The 20,682-nt window shown below is 40.1% G+C and overlaps 1 protein-coding gene across 13 annotated transcripts in view; it reads right to left on the bottom strand.

Moving 5' to 3' along the window:
* The window catches only part of KALRN (kalirin RhoGEF kinase), a 534,490-nt gene that overhangs the window by 261,956 nt on the left and 251,852 nt on the right, over window positions 1–20,682 (bottom strand). For all 13 annotated transcript variants that reach the window (XR_008236018.1, XR_008236019.1, XM_052792838.1 and 10 more), the window contains exons 8-9: window positions 15,996–16,127; window positions 9,723–9,953 (exon numbers count right to left, since the gene is read on the bottom strand). Coding sequence is in view for 11 of the 13 variants with exons in the window: in XM_052792838.1 (XP_052648798.1) it covers window positions 9,723–9,953; window positions 15,996–16,127 (363 nt within the window). In the remaining 2 variants the exon portion in view is untranslated. The remainder of the gene's footprint in view (window positions 1–9,722; window positions 9,954–15,995; window positions 16,128–20,682) is intronic.

Here is a 20,682-nt window from a genome sequence, read left to right as displayed (position 1 = left end):
TGTTCAGTCCTAAATACTGCACAAACTCGTCCAAAGACAGAAATACCAGCACTCTTTAGTCAAGTTAGGTAGGTAGGGCAGCTACCGAAACAAGGCACAGCCAACAGGAGATGCTAATAGAGTGAAGAGCTGTTGCAGAGCACGGCCATACGGAGCAGAGCTAGTAAAAGTAGTCTGTGGCATGGAGTAAGGTAGAGCTGCTGGAAGGAGAAGCAAGAGCTAGTGGGAATGACTAGCATGGAGAGGAGCAGCTAGCAGAAACAGGTCATGGTGCCAGATCAGCTCAACATAAATTGGGCCTTGCTACCCAGCAAAACATAATAATCTCAAATCATGAGTGCAATTCATTACCAGAGGGGGAAGGTAACCAGCTGGCCGAGCAGCTGCTCTGTGGAGGAAAACACAGTGAAATTGTTATAGTTATACTTTAGGAACTAGCTATCATTACCCTCTTTGTTATCTGGCTATGTTTTTTCTCACTTCAATGAAAATACCTTTTGTTGGCCATCAGTCAAAAGCAATATGAAAGAGGATTGATCACTCTGAGTGACAGGCAGGATCATGAAAAAGCTGGGAGGCCATGTGAGGACATAATTGGAAGAAAAGATCAAGGGAAACAAATGGAGTAGAAAAGAATGACTATTTTGGACTCCTAAGCCAATGCCTAAAATAGCATATTTATTTCTTAGCATAACAGACCCTTATTTAATTTTTAGATAGTCCCAATAAATCCTATAAGACCTTTTCATAAGGGGTAAAACTGGACTAGCAATGACTTCGAGGGTTTAAGAGCAGGGATTTGTGAATCAGACATCCTGACATGAAGAGTTCCAGTCATGAAGCTTTCGGTGACCTTTGACAAGTCGCTCAACATCAACATTTAGAAAACCCATAATCCTGAGATGAAAGAAACCACAATAAGCAAGAAGTACTACTGTTATTGTTACTTCTTAAAGTTACAGGGGAGAAAGTCTTCTGGCATTCCAGCCTACGTTTATTCAAAGACCTTACTTTTCTCCAGGTCCTTGGTGATGATTACTCATTCTAGCAATTGCTAGAATCAAAAAATATACATATTTCTGGAGAGAACTCTACTCTATTTTTCCTCCTACTATTTTTGGAGGCCTAATCAGTAACAGACAAGCCTGTTTCTTTCTCCTCCTTTGCCATGACAATGAGAGCCAACAATGTCTTTCAGAAACCATAAACTACACATCATATTTTCAGGGATGCTGACATGCAAACAATCCTGGGATAGAAATAGACAATGAGGACATGGTATATAAGGAGGACGATTCTGCTTAAGTGTAACAGCAAATTTTAGCAGTTTGCCTAGGACTGACTTCCTTGCAGCTTGCTGCAAAGCAAATCCTGGATCAGAAAGGCACTGAGTGGCCTGTCATGATGGCTAAATGTGCTCTGCACCACACAGGATAGGGCTCTTGCATCCTAATACATCTCACCCAGTATTAGGTAATAAACTGAAGGTCTTGTCTGAAGACCCTACCTTACCATTATTTCTCTGACATTCAACAGTAAGAGGGGAAAGTATCCAGGGTACAATTCAGATCTTAGACAGACTGTATAATTCTCTGAAGATGCCAGGGTCTCTCTGTTGACTATAAAAGGAGACTATGCATTAGGCTCCTGACTTGGATGATTCAGTTACACTCCTGAAGACAGGCAGGATAAATCCAGACCATGGATAGTTGCATCTACCTACAGAGAACTAACTGTACCTTTATATCACCTTCTCCATTTCGTCATACTATGAATTATGTCCTCTTCATCCACTATGAGGTAGATCCAAAACTTCAATGAGTCAGTGGGATTTCAAAGGGTTTTCAGAAGGCCTTCTCAGAGGTTCCTAAGCTCTCAGTAAGAATCCAAACATCTGCAGTTCAGGAAATAGCAAAACAGACCATCCGAAAGGACTAGGTCTTGAAGGACAGACAGTGCTCTAAACAAGAAAAACACTTTTTGGGACACAAAGGAATTTTTTTCTTTTTTTTTTTTTTCCCCAGTTCCTCTTCTCACTTCAGTAGGTTCAGAGATCAAGCTGGCTGGTTCAGATTTCTTCAGATCCTATTTCCCAAGACAGCTGTGGAGCTCATCAAAGTGTTCTCGCTCTGCTCGTACATCAATGCTAAGTAAACTTCAGCTGGTAACTGAAGCTGGCCCCTGAAGTTTGATATCCCTAGCACTACTGCTCTGTGTGTAAATTAAAAAGTGATCATTACTATTTTTTAATCAGTGACTCTTTAAAAGCACAAAGAACAATTGTCTGCTTGGCTTAATAACTATATAGAGGAAGAAAGACACAAAGGTTGTTTCCAGATAATTTCAAGTTACAGTTTAAATCAAATTATGAAGAGGATAGAGTATTGTTAATCAGCAACCCTTAAGGAATTTCCAGAATAAATATCATTAAATGAAAATGTAATAATTTAAACCTATAGTTCTTTGTGAAGAGTTTTGGCACAAAAAATACAAGATAATACTGATCTATATTTAAAGAGCATTGTCAGAATTTTAGAACAGAGTTCCCTCTCTCTCACGTGAGTCTGAAGTATTTAAAGCAACTCATTACTTAGGCTGATAGCCTGAGACATCTCTGAGGTGTTCTTGCACCATACACTGATCACTAGTAACAGGGTGCAAATGTGACTGCCTGGACAGAAACACAGAGTCTAGCTCTATACCAAGAGCCATTGTCTGAACATGCTCAAATACCAAAGTGCCACATATTTGTACTCCTCACTTGGGAAGCTGTGCTGTGGCCCTTCGATGAGCAGATTTCTATGCCAGAGTCACTGGTAAAGAGGAAAAATGCATGTTATTTCTTTCAGCTGTGTACTTTTTCCAAGAACTCTGTCCTGTTTGGGTTGGACAACCCTGAGTGCACTGTCCATAAATGTTCTGTGTCTTTGCAAGCTAAAGGAACTAAAGAAACATCCATATGAAATCACCAGAAACTGAAGAAATATGTGGGCAATATTCTCCTTCCTAGCATGGCTGCCTTGTGCAGCAAATCCAACACAATCTGGTCATTGAGTAATAAGGATTGTATAGCTGTGCAGTGTGCTCTTATTCTACTACTCTGTCTGCCGCCACTAGAGCTTAGAGATACATATATAGCCAGCAGAAACCATCTGAAACTCCTGCATAATTCCATGCCACTGTGGGTTCAAATTAAGGAATGACGGTCCTTTTTTAACAGTTCAAAATAAGCAACTAAGTCATTCAGCAACCCTTGTATTATCTAAATAGCCATGTCATTATTAATTCTTTTCATAATATCTGCAGGATACTAATCAGCACAAATATACCACCACTTCACTTTCAAATCAGTGTCAATGTTGGTTACTTGTTAGTCCTCTTCAGAAGATGAGTGGGGCCACAAATCTCTTCATTGCCTAGACTTGCACTCACATTGCCTGAAAATGTGCCAGATCCTTTGGCAGGAACAAAAGGAATGGAATGAAAATTGCTCTAAAGAAGTGGTTGCCAAGATGTTTTATTGCATGGTCTGTGACGAAGAATGGATGGAAACAAACAAACAAAAAATCCTTTTACTACAAATGTACCATCCTTTACTGCATAAATAATAAGGCAGACAAGTACTAAATAAGAGGCTGTTAGAGACAGAACTTGGGTTTGGAAACGTGCACATCTTATTAAGTTAGTCCTTTAGAGCTATGTAGGTAAAAGTTGTATGGTGATCTATCAGAATTGTGTGGTGAAATATTTATATCAGATAATAAACCAGGTGTGGAAACTCTGGCCTCAACAATTGCTGGAAGGACAGGGTTAGTGAAAACAGAGGTATTTATCTCTGTCACAGATAACAAAAGGTTTTCTCTCTTGTTACATCCCATTGGGAGAAGGTTGCCAAGTAGTTTTACCAGTATTGACTCCTGAGTTCCTTTTTCATTAATTTTTGGGGACAATACAACCGTAGTTAGAACCTCTACTCATTACCAAGTAATACTTCAACCTTATTGCTGGTAAGGTCACATATACCTTCTAAGCTCAGAGAAAGTACAGCAGTAATACTTTGAAAACGTAAACATATAAGTGACAAACATTAAGCGCATCTCATTACTTGATAAATTTACCAAAGGGGCTGTGAAAATTCTCTAGGATGCTTTGAACTGTAATGTTTTAATTAGTGATTTGTCAGTGGAAGCTATTTACAGGCTAAATCTGCTCAGATGGCACACAGAGCATGTGATGTATTTTTGCAGGGTGCTGTGGCTGAAGTACCGTATGACTTGATTATAATGTTCTCTTTTCTAAGCAATTGTTTACAAATAGATCCCTTGTTTTACAAGACCCAGTGAAGGTATTATTGTAAACAAAGCATAAAAGGAGATATATAGTCTGATTTCTTCTGTCTTTGAAACAAACTATGACAAACTGGAAAACTACAGAATGTTGCAGAACTCTTCATTGCCTTGAAGTGATCAAAACAACTGAGTGTATCCGTGCGTGTGTGGGGGGATGGACAGACTCAATCATCTAAAATCTTGTGTGAGAGCTAAATGAATCATGAACTGCCTTGAATATCCTAGCATTCTTCTGCAAATGGACTACGTAGATCACATGCACCACATGAAGTGTTCAGCATTCTCAGATAGTGTATGGAGACAGATAGATGTTGGCAGGACAGTTTTACATACAAATGATGTCAGGATCATGCCCTGATCTGTTTTCTTGGCCAGTAAAAGCCAGACACTTTACAAGTTAAAGTGCTTGGTTATGAAGAGAGACAGCCTTGCCGCTGCAATACTTCGCAGTCTCCCACAGCAACGGCAGCTGGTAAGCATAATGATATCAGTATGGCCACGTGGCCTTTCTATCCATCACCAGAGGCAGACAACCACACAAGGAAACCAAAGCTATGCCCATTAATATATCTAGGCATGAAGCCAACAGAATGCAGATCTACAAATTTAGAGAAAGCCAGGTAAACCTGACACTGGTCTAGCTTCACCTTTTCAGTAACCAAGAGGATTTGAGACATCACCTCAGCTGGTATGGCAACAGTCCTAGCCTTCTTAGTACGTGCCTCCCTCTTGCCAGTAAGCATTTGTTAGTGTCATCTTGCTATTTACCACTGGTCTTCATCTGGCATGATGGGCTTGTTCCATTTTGCTATGCAGAGCCACCACAGCTAACTCAAGGCTTTGTACATAGCCAAGAAACTCCACCAGCACACAGAATACCTCTACATCCACCTATTTTCCAGCTCTTCCTTTACAGGCAACCATCACAACCAAAGTGAAGCAAGAAGAAAGCAGCACCAGCAGTGACCTTGAGAGAATCATGTGAATCTGTGGAGAAAAAGGCTGCCTAAGCTTAGCTGTCAGGCTAAGTGTTGGTGTGTATGTATGGAAATTATGTAAAGACTGAGAATTTCCATGAGAAGGAATGAAGCCTGCAGAATAAGAGTAGCAGTTTGACTACTCTGCCACGAAAGTGCTTTAAAATACCAAGTTCAAGGCTTGCACAGACCATTTCAATAATGCATCTGATGGGTCTCCATATTCCTTCTACTTTAACAGGTAAGCTTCAGGCTTTACAGCTTCAGTTGAATGAGTTTATGAAGTGAGAGAATTCAGACAAAATTCTTGCTCATATGAAACAAAGGGAATGGGGGAGGCAATGGGGTGAAGAACAGCGTTAACAACTTACTCCAGCTATTTCCAAGGCTGCTTGGTAACATCTGCTCATGGTACAACCCTCATGCTACCCTTGCTTGTTTCACAGTGTTGCTGTTCACAGGGGCAAAGGGAACATATTAAAGTGGAGGAATGCATGCAGAGGCAGACAGGGTAAATCAGGATGTAACAGTGGAAAGCAGTGGAAATTGGAGACAAGGTGAAAACAATTTCAAATTTCAACAGAAATAGAAATGATGTTAATTTGCTGGTAAATAGTCTGCAGAAGGGGAAGATGCAGAGCAGAGAGGGGCAAAAAGGAAAAGCTACCAAAAATGGGCTGAAGCTTCTGCAGGAATTACAGAATATTACTATGAATGTCAAAGGGATCTTTTTCCTCCCTTGGAGGACAGAATCTCAGCACCTCCTCCCACAACTGTGTTCTAAAAGGATCAAAGGATTCAGCTCTTCCTTATCTGAAATGATAGAGAACTTCTAAAAAACGACTGAAGCAATGAAGTATTTTACACACTTGGCAATCCAACATTTTTATAATGATCCTAAATACTTTTGGTGTTAAAAGAGTTCCTTGTCAGTTCCTGTCTGTGTAGAGCTTCATAACAGCTCACAAATTGTCTTAACTGCTATCCCTTTTGTGGGAATGGTGCTCCATTTCCTGTGAAGGCTGTAAATGCAGTTTCACACCATTTATATTGTTTCCTTCTTGAAAATTCCGTGTGTTCATAACTCATTGTCCTTAGCACACCATTATTTATCTTGGTTCAGATGTGCAAATTGATGTAATTGTATTAATACATAGATGTAATAACAATCTTGTAAAATATCTGATGGTGTGAGGTAGTGATTACTTCCAATGTTATTTTATACTGTAACATTTCTTACATTAATATTGTAACTTGGCTATCCACAGTGTTTAAACTTTTTTTTTCTACAGCGCAACTTGTATTTTGATTATGACATGACACTAGGGATACCTGACTTACTATCTCAGAATAAAAAATACTCTTATTTCTTTTAATCCATCATTTTCAATGTTTTCAGGTTTTGTGCAGTTCAAACTAAAACCCAGCTAGAATCAAAAGGATTTCCTTGACAGCGTGAAACTATCTGAGAACACAGCCCTGAGCTGCCAGTCATGCATGTAGTCTGGCCTTGCAAATGATGCAGAATACACCCAGGAATGACATAAACGAGCCCTCTTTAACACAGCTTAACCCTTAAATCTAGTCCAAAAGGCACATACTTGGCCTACATAAAGCCTTCATCCAGCTAACCAGTTTTGCAAGACCTCTCTACGAACATTTGATATTGCATGCCTAAATACTTGTTCCCTCTGGCAAGACTAACTAGAGTAGTTAGGTGAGAAATTATTGATCTCTCAAGATTCATAAGAATCTCTTCTTGGAGAGGTGTCTTTACCAAAAGCTATTAATGCAATTAATGGCAGACTGAGAGGATGCAAAATAATCCTGGAGTCTGTATTAAGAACATGCAACGCAACAAAACCTGTCCCTATTCACATCTCCTTTTAAGAAAAGATTGATACAGAACAGTTGACATGAAGAGAAAGGTATAGATGAACAAGTGAGGGAGTGTAAGTTCTGACATGGAGATCGTCTTTCACCAGAATTTTTACTGCACTGGCCAACAGCTGGAGAGGGTGAGCCACAGGACATCCTGGTAGGGAAAATTGCATCTGTGAGAACGTGCTTAATTTTGAGCTGGGTGGAAAGGGAAGAGGAGCATCTTCCTTAGAGAAACTACACTGTATCATTACTTGTCTAGAAAACAGCAAAGTCTAATAAACTCGTGACTCTCCTGTCAGGATTTGTTCTCCCACATCTTTTCTTTTTAGAGTTGAACCAGGAAGAACTCAGTTAAAGGTTATTAAATTTTGACAAGGCAACAAATTATTATAGAAAAATGCTACTTATGATTAGTGACAACGTACAGGTAGACAGCTTCACCTGCCAACTGATGGGCATTTAACAAAATAAGCGTAACAGGAATTGCACAACAGATATATAAGAGGCGATTATTTTCAAAAAAACCACCATCAACCTACTCAGATATCTTCCTCCTCCTCGTGGAATCTACACTTCATATTTCTGTTTAGCTGATCATTTCACTTATGAGTTACAAAGCATTTATCTTGAATAGTACAGATGTTTAGTGAACAGAATGATTCATCTCTTCCTCTTTACTTTCTAAGTAGCACAAAGAGATGCCTCCAGTAAGTGTATGCTAGGACAGAAACATGTCTGTCATTAAGTTGTTGCTTTCCAGATAATAACTACCCATTAAGAGAAAAATTTTGAAAGATTGCTGCCAACAGAACTCACACAGAGTAACGCTCTCTAAAGTGACTGTACTCCAGTGACTCTCACTGCTTGTTTCTTTTCCTCTCACCAAAAGTCACAGTACTTACAAAAGACCTGTTCCTTTTGAAAACCAGTGACGCAGCCTCATTGCCTTGCATATGTGGGAAGTAAAAGTCTGAATGGGTTTCATGAATGAACCTCATAAACACTTCTACTGATTTCAAAAGATGTAAGAGAGAAAGTTTTGGTTTGGAGAGATTGAACAAAAGTGTAAATCACCCTAGGGGATGAAGAATTCCTAAGATAATATGGATTCTTATTGACATTATAGACCACAATTGGAAAAAGCATAATATCAGAATTTACAACCCTTGATTTTTGAGATTTTAACTCCAAAATTGTATTAACTTCATATAGTTTGCAGAGAGTATTCTAACTGAATTCCGAGTACATGCTCTATTTAATATATAGCTTATGAATTTCATTACCATGCAGTATGTTTACTGACACATAATGAAAGTGAAGTTGCTTAAATTAAGCACCTGTTACATTCAGTCCCAGTTTTAGTTATATATATGGCATGAATATTTGTGTGGTTTTATAGGAAAAAAAATGAGCAGGTAGAAATTCTGGCAAACTTTTCAAGGCTGCCAGAGAAATGGTCATACATATTTGCAAAGGATATCTACAGCTGCAGTTCTGTGTGTGCTGGTGCACTTCAACTATGGCACTAACAGGACCACAAATTTGCATGTTGAATAAAAGTTGCCTGTCTCCTGTCCTTGCTGCTTCATGTCTATTTTGCATGTGACCACTTTGTCACTCCATCTCCACCTCATTTTTCACTTGCAGGAAGGCAACAACATAAAGAACCCTAGGGACATTAGAATGCTCCATAAACATGATTAGAACGTTCAGCCTCTTCATTTAAAGCAAGTACCGTATTGCTACCAACATCTGCTTCGGGCTGTAATGGGGCCCTTAAACAAACCACACCATCCTGAATGAGCAGAGCCCTGTAACATCTGTTGATTGTGCTTGCATATTTGGCAGCTACAAACATGGCTTTTCATACTCGCTGCCAGTTACGCTGTTGTGCTGGTATTCAAACGGATTCCTATGGGAGAGAAAAGTTATTCACCTGGAGCCTAAGTTCTCAGAGGTGAGCCTGTACTGTATAAACTGTATTTCTGTGAGGTGGGCTCTGCACATCAGGGTGTGCAGTTCATTTGAGCCAGCAAACTCATAGCACAGGTACGTGGACTCTGTAAGTGGTAATAATGCAAAGATCATCTAAAACACCACCACTAAAAGGCCTGTATCTGCATTGTTTCCATATAGGAAGGTGAAATACACCACAGTTCAATTGCTTTTTACACTTGAAATTCTTCTTTCTATTAAACATCACTTTCTCAAGAACAGTAAAGTACCTACAGCTAATTGCTCACTTGTGAAAAATTAACTGCTGAAAATAGTGTCACATTCTTGTGGGGAATGAACTGATCAATAATCAATGGACTGATTGATGATTTCCAACATGAAACCGAGAGGTACTGAGAGGTGCTGAGAGGTGCATTAGGATTTTAGCATATTTCTAGCATAGACAGAGCTGCGTGTGACATCTTGGTTATGGCAATATCCTCTAGATGAGTCACTAAACAATCTTTATGACTGCAAAGAAAGGGCCATTCTTTATCTTCTTTAGTAATGGTATTACCTGTTGAACATCCTGCTGGAAAACACAGAGCTGCAGCCTTTGATGTAGCCGGACCTTTCTGTGTTGCCAGATGCTCTCTAGGCGCCGCTGGTGATGCAGGACTTCATGTACCACATCCAACACCTGGTGAACAGCCTTGGAGTAGTTTGCAGTAGCAGTGAGGGATTCAGAATTCCCAGGACTCAAGGGACGCTGTAGAACATCCAGCAAGGCTTTTCCATCCTGGCTCACCTGAGTGAAGAAATAGGTCTACTTCACTGCACTGATACTTAAACATCCAATAGCTGACAGAAAACAGTCTAGCTGATGCTTTTTCCCCTGTGCGTTCTCCTTATTTTAGTCAAAAAGGAAGAAAGACCTCATAACATCTCTTTTTGACTTGTACTTACACATTCAGCACTTGCCTTCACTTCCTAGTGGGCCTGCTGTGTCACTCAGCAGGACCACAGATACTGCCCTGCTGGGACTGCATACATAGAGACAGAGATCCCGAGACTATATTACGTTCTGACACTCGGGCACTGAAAATTCTTGACATATACTAGTTGATGACAGGTGGCATTTGCAATAGCTGGCCTATTTTTGTGAGGAGGTGGCATTTTAAGAGAACCACAGATGGCAGAGTTATTCATATTCTGTATGATAAGGGAGAGCCCTTTCTTCGTAGGATTACTAAGTATGTATATACGTTGAGAAGTGTGGCATTCTGATTCTGTATTTCATTCAGTGGCTGTGAAAAATAAATTAGTATATGATAGCGATTCTTTTCTTCACCAGGAACAGCTCAGGAGGACCTATAATCTCCATTTGCAATGGGCTACAAAGTTTGCTGGCAAATGCAAAGCCCTCTGCACACGTGTAACCTTTTTTGAGCATATTAAAACACATTTGCAGATGCAAAGGCATTTGGGCATTAAAAAATCCCAGAATGTCAGATTTTTTAACGCCAGATTTTTTCCTGGAACATTCCTGGAGCATTTTCATATTGCAGGGACAAAATGAAAAATGGAACCATAAAAACCAAACTGCTATTAACAAGTGTGTGCATGCACTGTTTCTCTAAAAAAGGCTTTTAAAAATATTTTTCAGTTGCAGATTGCAAAGTTAAAATATTTTTTTCAACAGAAATGGTAAAAGAGGACATTATTGCAATCCCTTTCTCATCCCAGCCCACTCTTCTCTTTTACCTCTGAAACAAACTGCAGTGAAAATGACAAGATCTTCTGAAAAGTTGTTATTTCTGTGCAATCACAATCACCAATCTTGCCAGAGAATGGCTTAATGAATGTTCTTCGTCCAGTTTAAACTTTGAACATTATCAGTCAAAGTTCAACCACATCTCAGGGATTTCCAAGTCTCATTTATTTCTGTATTATAAGTTGCTTGTTCTAATGTAGCAAATACCCTTTAATACCCAAACCTGTGTCTTTTGGCAAGCCATGCTACATCCTAGTCTGCTGTAGCAGTGTGTATCTGGTGCATTTTCAGAGAAATGAAGAGAGCCTTTGAGATTTATACTGGCAAAAGCAGGAGTCAAATCTCGTCATACTTACAACTATTAGCTGGCCTTAAGCAGATCCTTGGAGATTTTTTAAATATTCAGGGCAATTTGGAATTTGATCAGGAAATATCTGGAGAGTCCATAGGGACTGGCTTTCCATACTCAAATTCAGTTTCTGCTGAAGACCAGCTGGAACAATTTGCACATGCTGAAGCCTTTGGGGTCACAGACAGAATGATTGTACTCACCAACAACAGTGGATAGTGGTGATATGAGGGAGGATTTTAGGAAGAAACACTGAGGCACAGGTGTTACCTTGGCAACATTATGGAGGTGGCAATAGCTGCTAGGCAGGAAGCAGCAGCTTCTAGACAGGGAAGGAGACAAGGCATACTACATCCTATTTTATCTGTGGGAAGATAATCAGCAATGATTTAATCACTGGGAACCGGAAACCAAGGCTATGCACACACTTGGGAGCAGCTTGTTAGATCAGAAACTCACTCTGTGCACTGGCTAAATTCACTGTGTGAATTCACTATGTTCCTGTTACTGGCCTTTGGCTTACAGTTAGTCTGAATCTGTCCCTGGGTGGTGTTACAATGCTTTTAGTATAGTCCCTGCTGGTTTACACTGATAGAAATCACAGCAGAATCAGGATTAACAATAAAGTTTCAAAAGTTTACCAGTCAGAGATATGTGATTGCACAGACAATATGACAGACATGCTTTACTCGGGACAACTTTCCTGGAAAGTTTGTGCCATAATATAGACCTATTCACACCTACTCCATCTCCCAAGTGCAGGCCCTGCATGTCAGTTTTTTGCCTCCCAGAGGTATAATCCTGCAATTCTTCCATTTTGAGGGGTCAGATCCTTGGGTGAAATATTCTGTACACTAATTATGACTGATCAAAACACCAGACTAAATTCAGTCGTCTTACAAAGAAGTGCTCTTCCAGAGCTGACTAGTGGGTGAATATGACCAGCAAGGCCTTTACAGTAAAAAGTCTCAGTGGTAGCAGCAATGCAGAATGAAAAGCTTGTTTCAAAGGCAACAGCTTGTACACCCCTGCTTCGTCCAAAGCTGAAACAGGACAATGTTCTCCCAGATTTGTGGTGCAAGGGAAAGAGTGAGTACACTTCTGCATTCTCTCTTACTCCTTTTTTCTTCTATAGGATTTAGGCTTTTATGTATTGCATAATTTGTTCCTGTTGTCTGTCTAAAAAGCCTCAGAGATTACAAGTTATGATTTTTCCTGGATGGGCATAGCCTTCCAGTTATTCTCTGCTCAGCCAGAGATAAACACCAGACTTCGAGTGGTTGTGTTGTCCTGCTAATAGTCATTAACACAAATCAGAGGCTATTACAAGTGTTCTCCTGCTCTCCAATTTACATGCTTGTCCCGTCATGCTGGCGTAAATACATGCAAGAAGCACAGTGACAATCAGGTAACCGGTGGTACTCAGAATTTGCAAGGATTACACACATATTCCAGGATTTCATATCTTCTGCAGCTCTGAAGTTCTTTGGCTTAAAAAGTTTCTTTTCTGAAAGTATTTTTGTTGTGAATATTACTGCATTCCCAATCAATGGTCATGGAAGGTTTGTGCGCTCAGAGTTCACCAATGAACAGATTTCGGAAAGGAAGGGAACAGCTTCACAAAGAGAGAAGCTACCAACTGTGCTCTTTCAGTCATTTCCATGTTCTCCTTAAACCTGCAAAAATAAATCACCAAATCTCTTTTCATGTGAATCTTTTTAATTTTTCAAGGACTGTGCAAGGAGACAAGCTTAGTTGCACCACTTCACTTACGTCTCACAATGTATTTTTAAGAAGTATTGCAAAAGTTTTAAAATGAATGGAGCTGCACCCAGCATGACTTGCAGTCCCTGTAAGGTGTAAGTGCCAGTGCTGCATTTGTCAAAGCAAATTTGACCATTTCTCACTTATTTTGAAAAGTACAGAATTGCTTCTGGACTCTCTGGGAAGGTTTAACTCACCACCCGACACAACACACATATACACTCCTATCATATGCTGATATTCCTGCATTTTGACTTCATGGTAGGAAAAGGGCTAGGATGGGCAGTATACAAATGTTTCTGTAAGAAGTTATGTGACCTTGGGTAAACCAAAAAATAGATTTGTTGTGCTAGTGGAATTATCTCCATGGATGTTGAATACATAGCTGGAGAATAAGTTAAAATCTGTAGATATCCTATATAGTGGGCCAGAAAGACCGCCAAAGCAGTGACTAGACTAATGGTGCCATCTGTGAAACAGCTACAATTTGCACTAGGGAAAAAAATTGGTCTTTAGAGCAAATATATTGCCACTTGATTCTCAGAAGAAGGAAGGCCTGTTCTACCAGCAGCTTGCCTTAGCAGAGGAGAGGATTGCTTAGCTGTGGATTCCATATCAGGCCCATGATCTCTGCCTCCACTATTTCTGAGCTTCACTTAAGTGCAATAAAGGAAAGAAGGCAAATAATTATAGCTACAACCATGGCAAGATGGAAAAAAAAGAGCCTCCCTATGATTCTTTGGGCGTCTCTTCTTAGGTTCCTGCAGTGAATCTGAACTGCTTTGTTATACTCTAACAGCACAGAATAGGCCCATATATCCTATTAAATGTTAATTAATAACCTATTAGATATCCATATAAAATCATTATTCCAAGGAATGTTCATTCTATTCCAAATCTCTTAGAATTACAGAAATAGCAACAGAGATTTTCAATGACTGCAGGAAAAGAAAGGAAAGAAAAAGCTACAATTTTCATCCCACCATAGAGAGCTCTGAGGGAAGAAACATTATTTTCTATGGGCAAGGGGCATTATCTAGATTGGAGAAATAGGCATGTGGATAGGAGGCAGGACTCCTAAGGCTTTTCAGCTCACCATGTAGCTGTGGGAAAAGGGATGAACATCTCTGAAATAACAGACTGTAACCTTTCTGGGTACTTATTAGTAAAATAATACAGAAATGTTTTAAACAGCTGTGTCTGTGATAAGTTATAGCTTTCTGAGGAAGCGTCAGCAAAAGCAATATGCATGTAAAATGTTAGTTTTGGTAATGAGTTTTAAATTAATTTTAATTTCACAAAAACTAAGATTGGGGCTGATAAAATGTTGGTTTCAAACATTATTATTTTTTATTTAATCCCAATTTGACCTAGTTTTTAGAAATAATTTTTAAATGCAATCAAAAAAACTTAGTTTCACCTGACTAGGCACATATATAAAATTCACAGTTGCAACGAGAGGTCAACAGGACTGTTCTGTGTTGACTCACACAATCCGCTGTTCCTGAGAAGCTTCATTATTGAATAAGGAATTGCCCTTTGTGATTGCAACCCAGACTTGCTCATTATAACTGACTAACTTCCAAATTCTTGCAGGTGTTCGGAGAATAAGAGATTTCTATCTCACATTCCTTACATTCATCATTAAGGTATCTGCACAACTTCACTGTGTATGTATGAGTGCCTACCACCAAGCCTAGATTAGCAAATCCTTTTTTCTTCTACGTTATACTATAGATTCTTCTAAGAACATGATGACCAGAGCAAGGCCTGAGCATGGAGGAGAGCTGTTATGTTCTGTTCTGGAGTCTTCACTTGGTAACTAAGCAAGCACTAGCACAGTCCTCCAGTCCAGCTTGGAAAACCCTTCAAGGAGCAAAATCCCTTGGTACCCAGAAAGACAGTCAAGCACAGCACAGTACAGGGAAATGAAAATTACAACTAAACCCAAGCATTCAGGTGGTCTGTGCATTACTTTCCAACAATCTTGAGTCCTGGAGACATGAATAACAGAATAGAGTGGATAATGTACATGGCTTCCCAGGGTAATTTGCAGGTCGGCCCATGCCTGGGGTGAACATCTAGACTAGCCTTATTCCTAAAAGGAGTCTTCTCGGATGCCAGGGAGGTCCTGTAGCCCTTTTGCAAAATAAAGTGGACTAAACACAGACCCTGGCCTGCAGAGGCAGATGCACTGAATGTTGGCTGCTTGTCAGTAGCTTTTATTTCATGCTGCAGCCTGGATGGGGGAAAAAGCAAGTGAAGAATTTTATGGTTTTTTTTTTTTACAAAATGCCAGAGAATATATTTTAGTCTTAGCATCCTTGGTACCCTCTTTTAAAGGAAAAAAACACATACCCTTTTTAGGTCTGAGATATTTGACAACAGTATGTACAAATACATCTGACGTGGCTCTTAGGGACATGGTTTAGTGGTGGACTAGGTAGTGTTAGGAAGATCTTAAGGGTATTTTCCAACCTAAATAACTCTAGATTCTATCTAAAGCACAGTCTTTTGCAGCATTCATTGTAATGAGGACCTGACATTTCTGTAACTTTGTATACTGAAGGAAAAAGCCTTTGGCATCCTCTGTTGCCATTAGCACACCTGGCTAGTGCCAGGATTCATTCACAGAAGGAAAGCAAGAGGAGTAAAGCTACTGGTGGCTTAAAGGGGTACCCTCTTCAGCAAAGGCAGTGAAGTGGCTCTTCTTTGGGGTGCCAACACTAGTTCTAGATTTCATTTCTGTATGGGGTTTGTCCCTCAGATTTGTCCTTTTGTGCCCTTGCAAGCAGATTGCTGGGAGTCACCTCCTACAGCCTGGGATTAGATCACACTCCTTCTTTGAAAAAGTTGCAGAGATGGAAGGCACAACCTATCTCATTTAGAAAAGCTAAGCTCCAAAATGCAAATACCTGTTGTCACCTAACAGATACTCACATTTTTCTCTGGGAAGCACATACCTCTGTGTAGGCCTGTGTTACTTGTTCATACAGGGTCTGATGATGATGAATGGCCAGTTCCAGGTCTTGCATTTCTGAGGGGAGGCCTCCTTCACTGCACATTTTGCACCAGGCATCCACACCTGAAAGGAACTGAAACAATTCCAGGAATAATGAACAACAGTGACACAGAACATCATCTCATCAACATTAGAAAACTTTGTTTTTAGAGTGCCACGTATGACTGCAGCAAGGACTGAGGAAAACGTTAATAGTTATAACGGAGTCCTTCTGAGCACCCTGGAAGAGCACATTCCTGTCACCTCCTCAGTACTTGAAGAACACCTAGCTCCAAAGGAATGTTTTCTGTTTCTTCTGGATTAAAAACAAATGCTCCTTTAACCAGGCTCAGAAAACACCCATTCTAAGAGTCTTTGCATACCATGCAGGGAGGTCACAACATTGCATTCCAAAAAGGGAGGCTGCAACATGGTTAGAAAAAAACATAATCGTGAGGCACAAAAGGACACAGTTACAGCTCCAGCTGTATTTGGCATTGTCTCAGCTGTCAATCTTCCCTCAGTTGCTTACCTGTCCTTAACCCTACTGATTTGAGCAACAGAAAACTCCCATTAAAATCAATGCTGACATTCATTTCAGTGAAAGGCAGACAGTCTGTATTCAAGCAGTTCCCAACCAAGGGCCAACTCAGTGGGATTGCTGATAGGATACCAAGGCTTTAAACCCCTAGGTCACACATTTGATTCTGGCCCAGGTCAGCAGCGATCAGATACCATTACCATCTGACGGCTGCTAAGCAGCCAATGCAAAATGAGCTGCTGGTCTCAGTCCAGTTCCTGGTGGGCAGACATCCATGAAAAGGGAGAAAAATATCATTGCTGTTGCAGTTGATATGGTTTAGCACCTTGGTTGGAAGCCTTAACAGACAGCAGAAACTGAATGGCTTCAGGGAGCAGAGGAAAGGAAAAAAATATTTTTCCACTCTTAAAGGCCTCCAGATCAGTGCTGATGCACTTTGGCAGAACAAATTGGGGAAGCTCTCCTGGGTGCTGCCTGTTCTGTAAAAGAAAAAGGAATTTAGTCTCTAAGGTTCCCATCCTGTTTTTCTTTTAAGCAGGCCTTACTTCAATGACACAACTCACATGTTCGTATTTTGTCCATACTAACTGCCTAATGCCACCTCATTTCTTCTCATTAATATTTTCTCTTCCTCCATCTTTCTGTTAAACCAGCCTGCCATACTTTGGGGCTATTTATAAAAAAGAACAGCTAATTATACAACAGATGTAGTGCCCTGTAGGGTGAACGAATAATGCCACACAACCACCCTCAGAATTACAGCTTTATCCACTCCTGAAGTGTTCACCTGTGGCTTGTTAGGGAAGCACTTGCTCACAGCATGAAGGGCTGCGAGATTCAAAGCAAAGAATTTCAATTCAACTCTGGCTCTAGCATCAGCATCCTTTTTTATTAGCAGTGTAAAGCTATTCACCATCCTGCTGTGTAATCAAGGCTATGAAGTGTTTGCATTGTAAACACTTCTTTTCAGTGCACAAAGATTCCGTGACAAAGATGAATTCCTAAACGTTCACGTCTACAAAGTACAAATCTACCAGTGAAAACCGTGCTTTCTAGAAGACTGGAGGCAAGGATGGCAGGTTCTCTGTGTTAGTTTGACTCCTGATCTGTTGAATCTCTTCAGATGAAATCCCCAAACACCCTTGCATAAAGCTGAAGTCATCATATTTTGTGCCAAGGTAGTGGAATTCACATAATTTCCTATGCAGTTTTAAGAGCATGGAGCTGAGATCAATCCCTTTTGGGGTTGTTACATGAACCTCTTGGTTGAAACAGTGAACAAAAACCCTTTACACCTTATAGACCAGTGCTCCTGCTGCTGGAATCACACTGTTACAGCTCTAATCAAAACTGCTGAATTCTACCAGTTTTAGTACAAGCTCTTACAGTCATATACCACCATATACCCAGACTGTGATTTGCACAGTAGGTGGGAGAAGTCTCAAGATCCTATGCACATAATCACATTTCCACCTTGTTGTCTCACATCTATCTTTCTTTTGTATATCTATTGCATACAAGCAATGTCACACCAACAATTACATCGGTAATTTCACTTCTGCCACTAGCAGGAGCAGTTGACATCATCTATTTTAAAAAGTTTTAAGAAATGCAGACTGTCAGTGTTTGATACCCTGAAACAGTGCATAGTGGTCTGTGCTGCATGTGTAGATTCACACAGGGAGAGCAAATGTTTTTTTTCTAAGGGTTTTTGCAAAATGTTAGTTCATACCATAGGACTACTGATTTGGGTATCTTGAAAAAAGCAGCTATGTTAATTTTTATTATTTTTCACAGACTGTGGCAGACACAAAAAAACTTTATTAAATGTAACCCTTCATGCTAGAAACATATTTATACCACAAAATTACCATTTGACTGAGTTGAAAGAAGATGCATCTAAAATTGTAAATTGCTAACTGTCAGGCTGGAACAGGAGCTGTTACTGTCCACTGGATACTCAATACCATTGAAATTAATTGCTTAAATTTCTAGTTAGCCTATAGACTACAATAGCTCCTACTGGGAACAAAAAAGTTGCTTAAATATGGTTTGAAATGACAGCCTCCAATAATTGTACATGTTTTTCAAGACTTCAGGAAAGATTAAGAAAAATTTCTCCTAAAAAAGTCCCTAAGGTACCTTTGTGCCTCTGATCCAATCCAAATGTAACTTTAAAGTAATGACCTACACTTACTCCTGACTCACAACCTATTCACCTAAGTTGCAAATTCTGTATTAGGTCAGGTAATAATGTATATACTCAGACCACTTCTTACTAGCTTTCCTCAGGGACCGGTATGCTGTATCACATGGTTGCTCCAAAACACAGCTCAGACATTTTGTAGTCCATATTTCTCCACATTTTTTTGCACGGTCCTTGCCTACTGCTTGCTAGGCTTCTGCATGGAAGCTGCAGGATAACCAGGGTGGTTCTCCTAGGCCCTGGAGAAATTAAAAGCAAACTTCTGTACATTCATGCTCCAGAGTGGGTGTGGAGAAAGATGGGAAGGCAGCCATGAAACTGTTTTCCTCAGTGACCTATAATATCTCTTGATGCCCTGAATTTTTTGAACAAGGCTAATTGTATATTTCTTGTTGTTGTTTCTGGAATTTCCCTATCTAATGCAGAAGTTATCTTGGTCTTATCCCTGCATCTTATAGGTATCAACTGGCTTTTCCTTTCCTCCCTTTCCTCAAATTCTTCCTCCCTTTTTTCTTTTCCTCTCTTCTTAATTTCCTTTCCTCAGATAGAGGAGTTCAGGATGTGCTTAGAGATCCAGGCAGAGATAAGAGATGAGAACAGTAGTCTTCCTGGTTGGGGAGTAATGTAGTATGAGACAAATGGTCAGGGGTCACTATTCAGAGAATCAGGACAAATGTCTAGTGTGTGCACCTAACACCTACTACCTTAAATAGCAATTCTGCTTGTTCACTTCTAAGGGTAGACTCTGACCCAGAATTAATTGGTTGAGATCTCTCGACTGAAGACATTAATTTGTTCATTCTGACAGGATCTGTAGAGTGAGCATCTTATGAATACTTTAGCACACTTTCAGAGATTACATCCAAGAAAGGGAGGACACCTGGTATGTCTGCTTCCCCCATCTGGCAGTTAGTGGGCCAGAATCTATCTGGTGTAAATCAGCACAGTTCTCTCGAAATCACAGTGAGATAAGGGATGTTCTCCTACATTCTCTTGCAACTTTGAATAGACTCAGATGTACCTAAAGATACAGAAGCAGATTCTCTTTTGCACTAGAATATCTCCATGCTAGCATGAGAAAGGGAGGGTGGGGAGGGGGGAAGAGAAAAGAAAAAAAACCCCAAACAACCAGGAGATTTGTAGCAGGTGGAATTAAGGGACATTTTGGAAACACCTCCACTGAATATCCTGAGTTGCACCTTGACATGGACATAATGGTTGTTTGGAGTTTAGTTTACTGGCTTTTGATCAAACACACGTGCTGAAGGAAGCCTGGCTGGAGGCGAAGTTGGCAAGATTTGTCTTGTCTTCCTTTCTTTTCTTTACTTTCCTTTTTTTCCTTTTTCTTTGCTCTTTTCTTGATGATGGTTTAGTATGTACAAATTGTGTTTAAAAAATTTAAGGAAGACACATGCATGCACACACACAAAAGACAAAAAAGAAAGAAACAAAGCAATAAAAAAAAAAAAAGCTTTGATCCAGGAACTCATTCAGCCGAGTCCCATTCAACATGCCACATGTATCTGCTGTAAGAGCCAGGAAAGCAATGTGATTCTGAGGCACGTGAAGACAGATATGAGGTTCTATTCCCAGCAGGGTTGACTCAGCCTTTCATCCTTCCAAGCCAGACAAATTGTATTCTGTGCAGTTTTCTGTGTGGGGTCTTTAGGAAGAGACCTTGAAAAACAAGTTGCTTCCTGCTCATCTTTCGTATTACAGGGATCGTAGAGCTTTTCATAAATCTCTGTCCCAAGCCAACAACTTCCCTGCAGGCTGGGGTGTCCTAAAGGCTTAAAGATTATGGTCCTAGTAGACTTGCTTCCTGTTGGCACCACAGAGAACTTCAATCAATATGAAGGAATGAACAAAGAGACTGTAGCAGCTTATCACATTGGAGAAGGA

The sequence above is a fragment of the Harpia harpyja genome, chromosome 7 (genome assembly GCF_026419915.1).
Source record: "Harpia harpyja isolate bHarHar1 chromosome 7, bHarHar1 primary haplotype, whole genome shotgun sequence".
Lineage (NCBI taxonomy): Eukaryota > Metazoa > Chordata > Aves > Accipitriformes > Accipitridae > Harpia > Harpia harpyja.
This window is presented reverse-complemented; position numbering and strand designations above follow the sequence as displayed.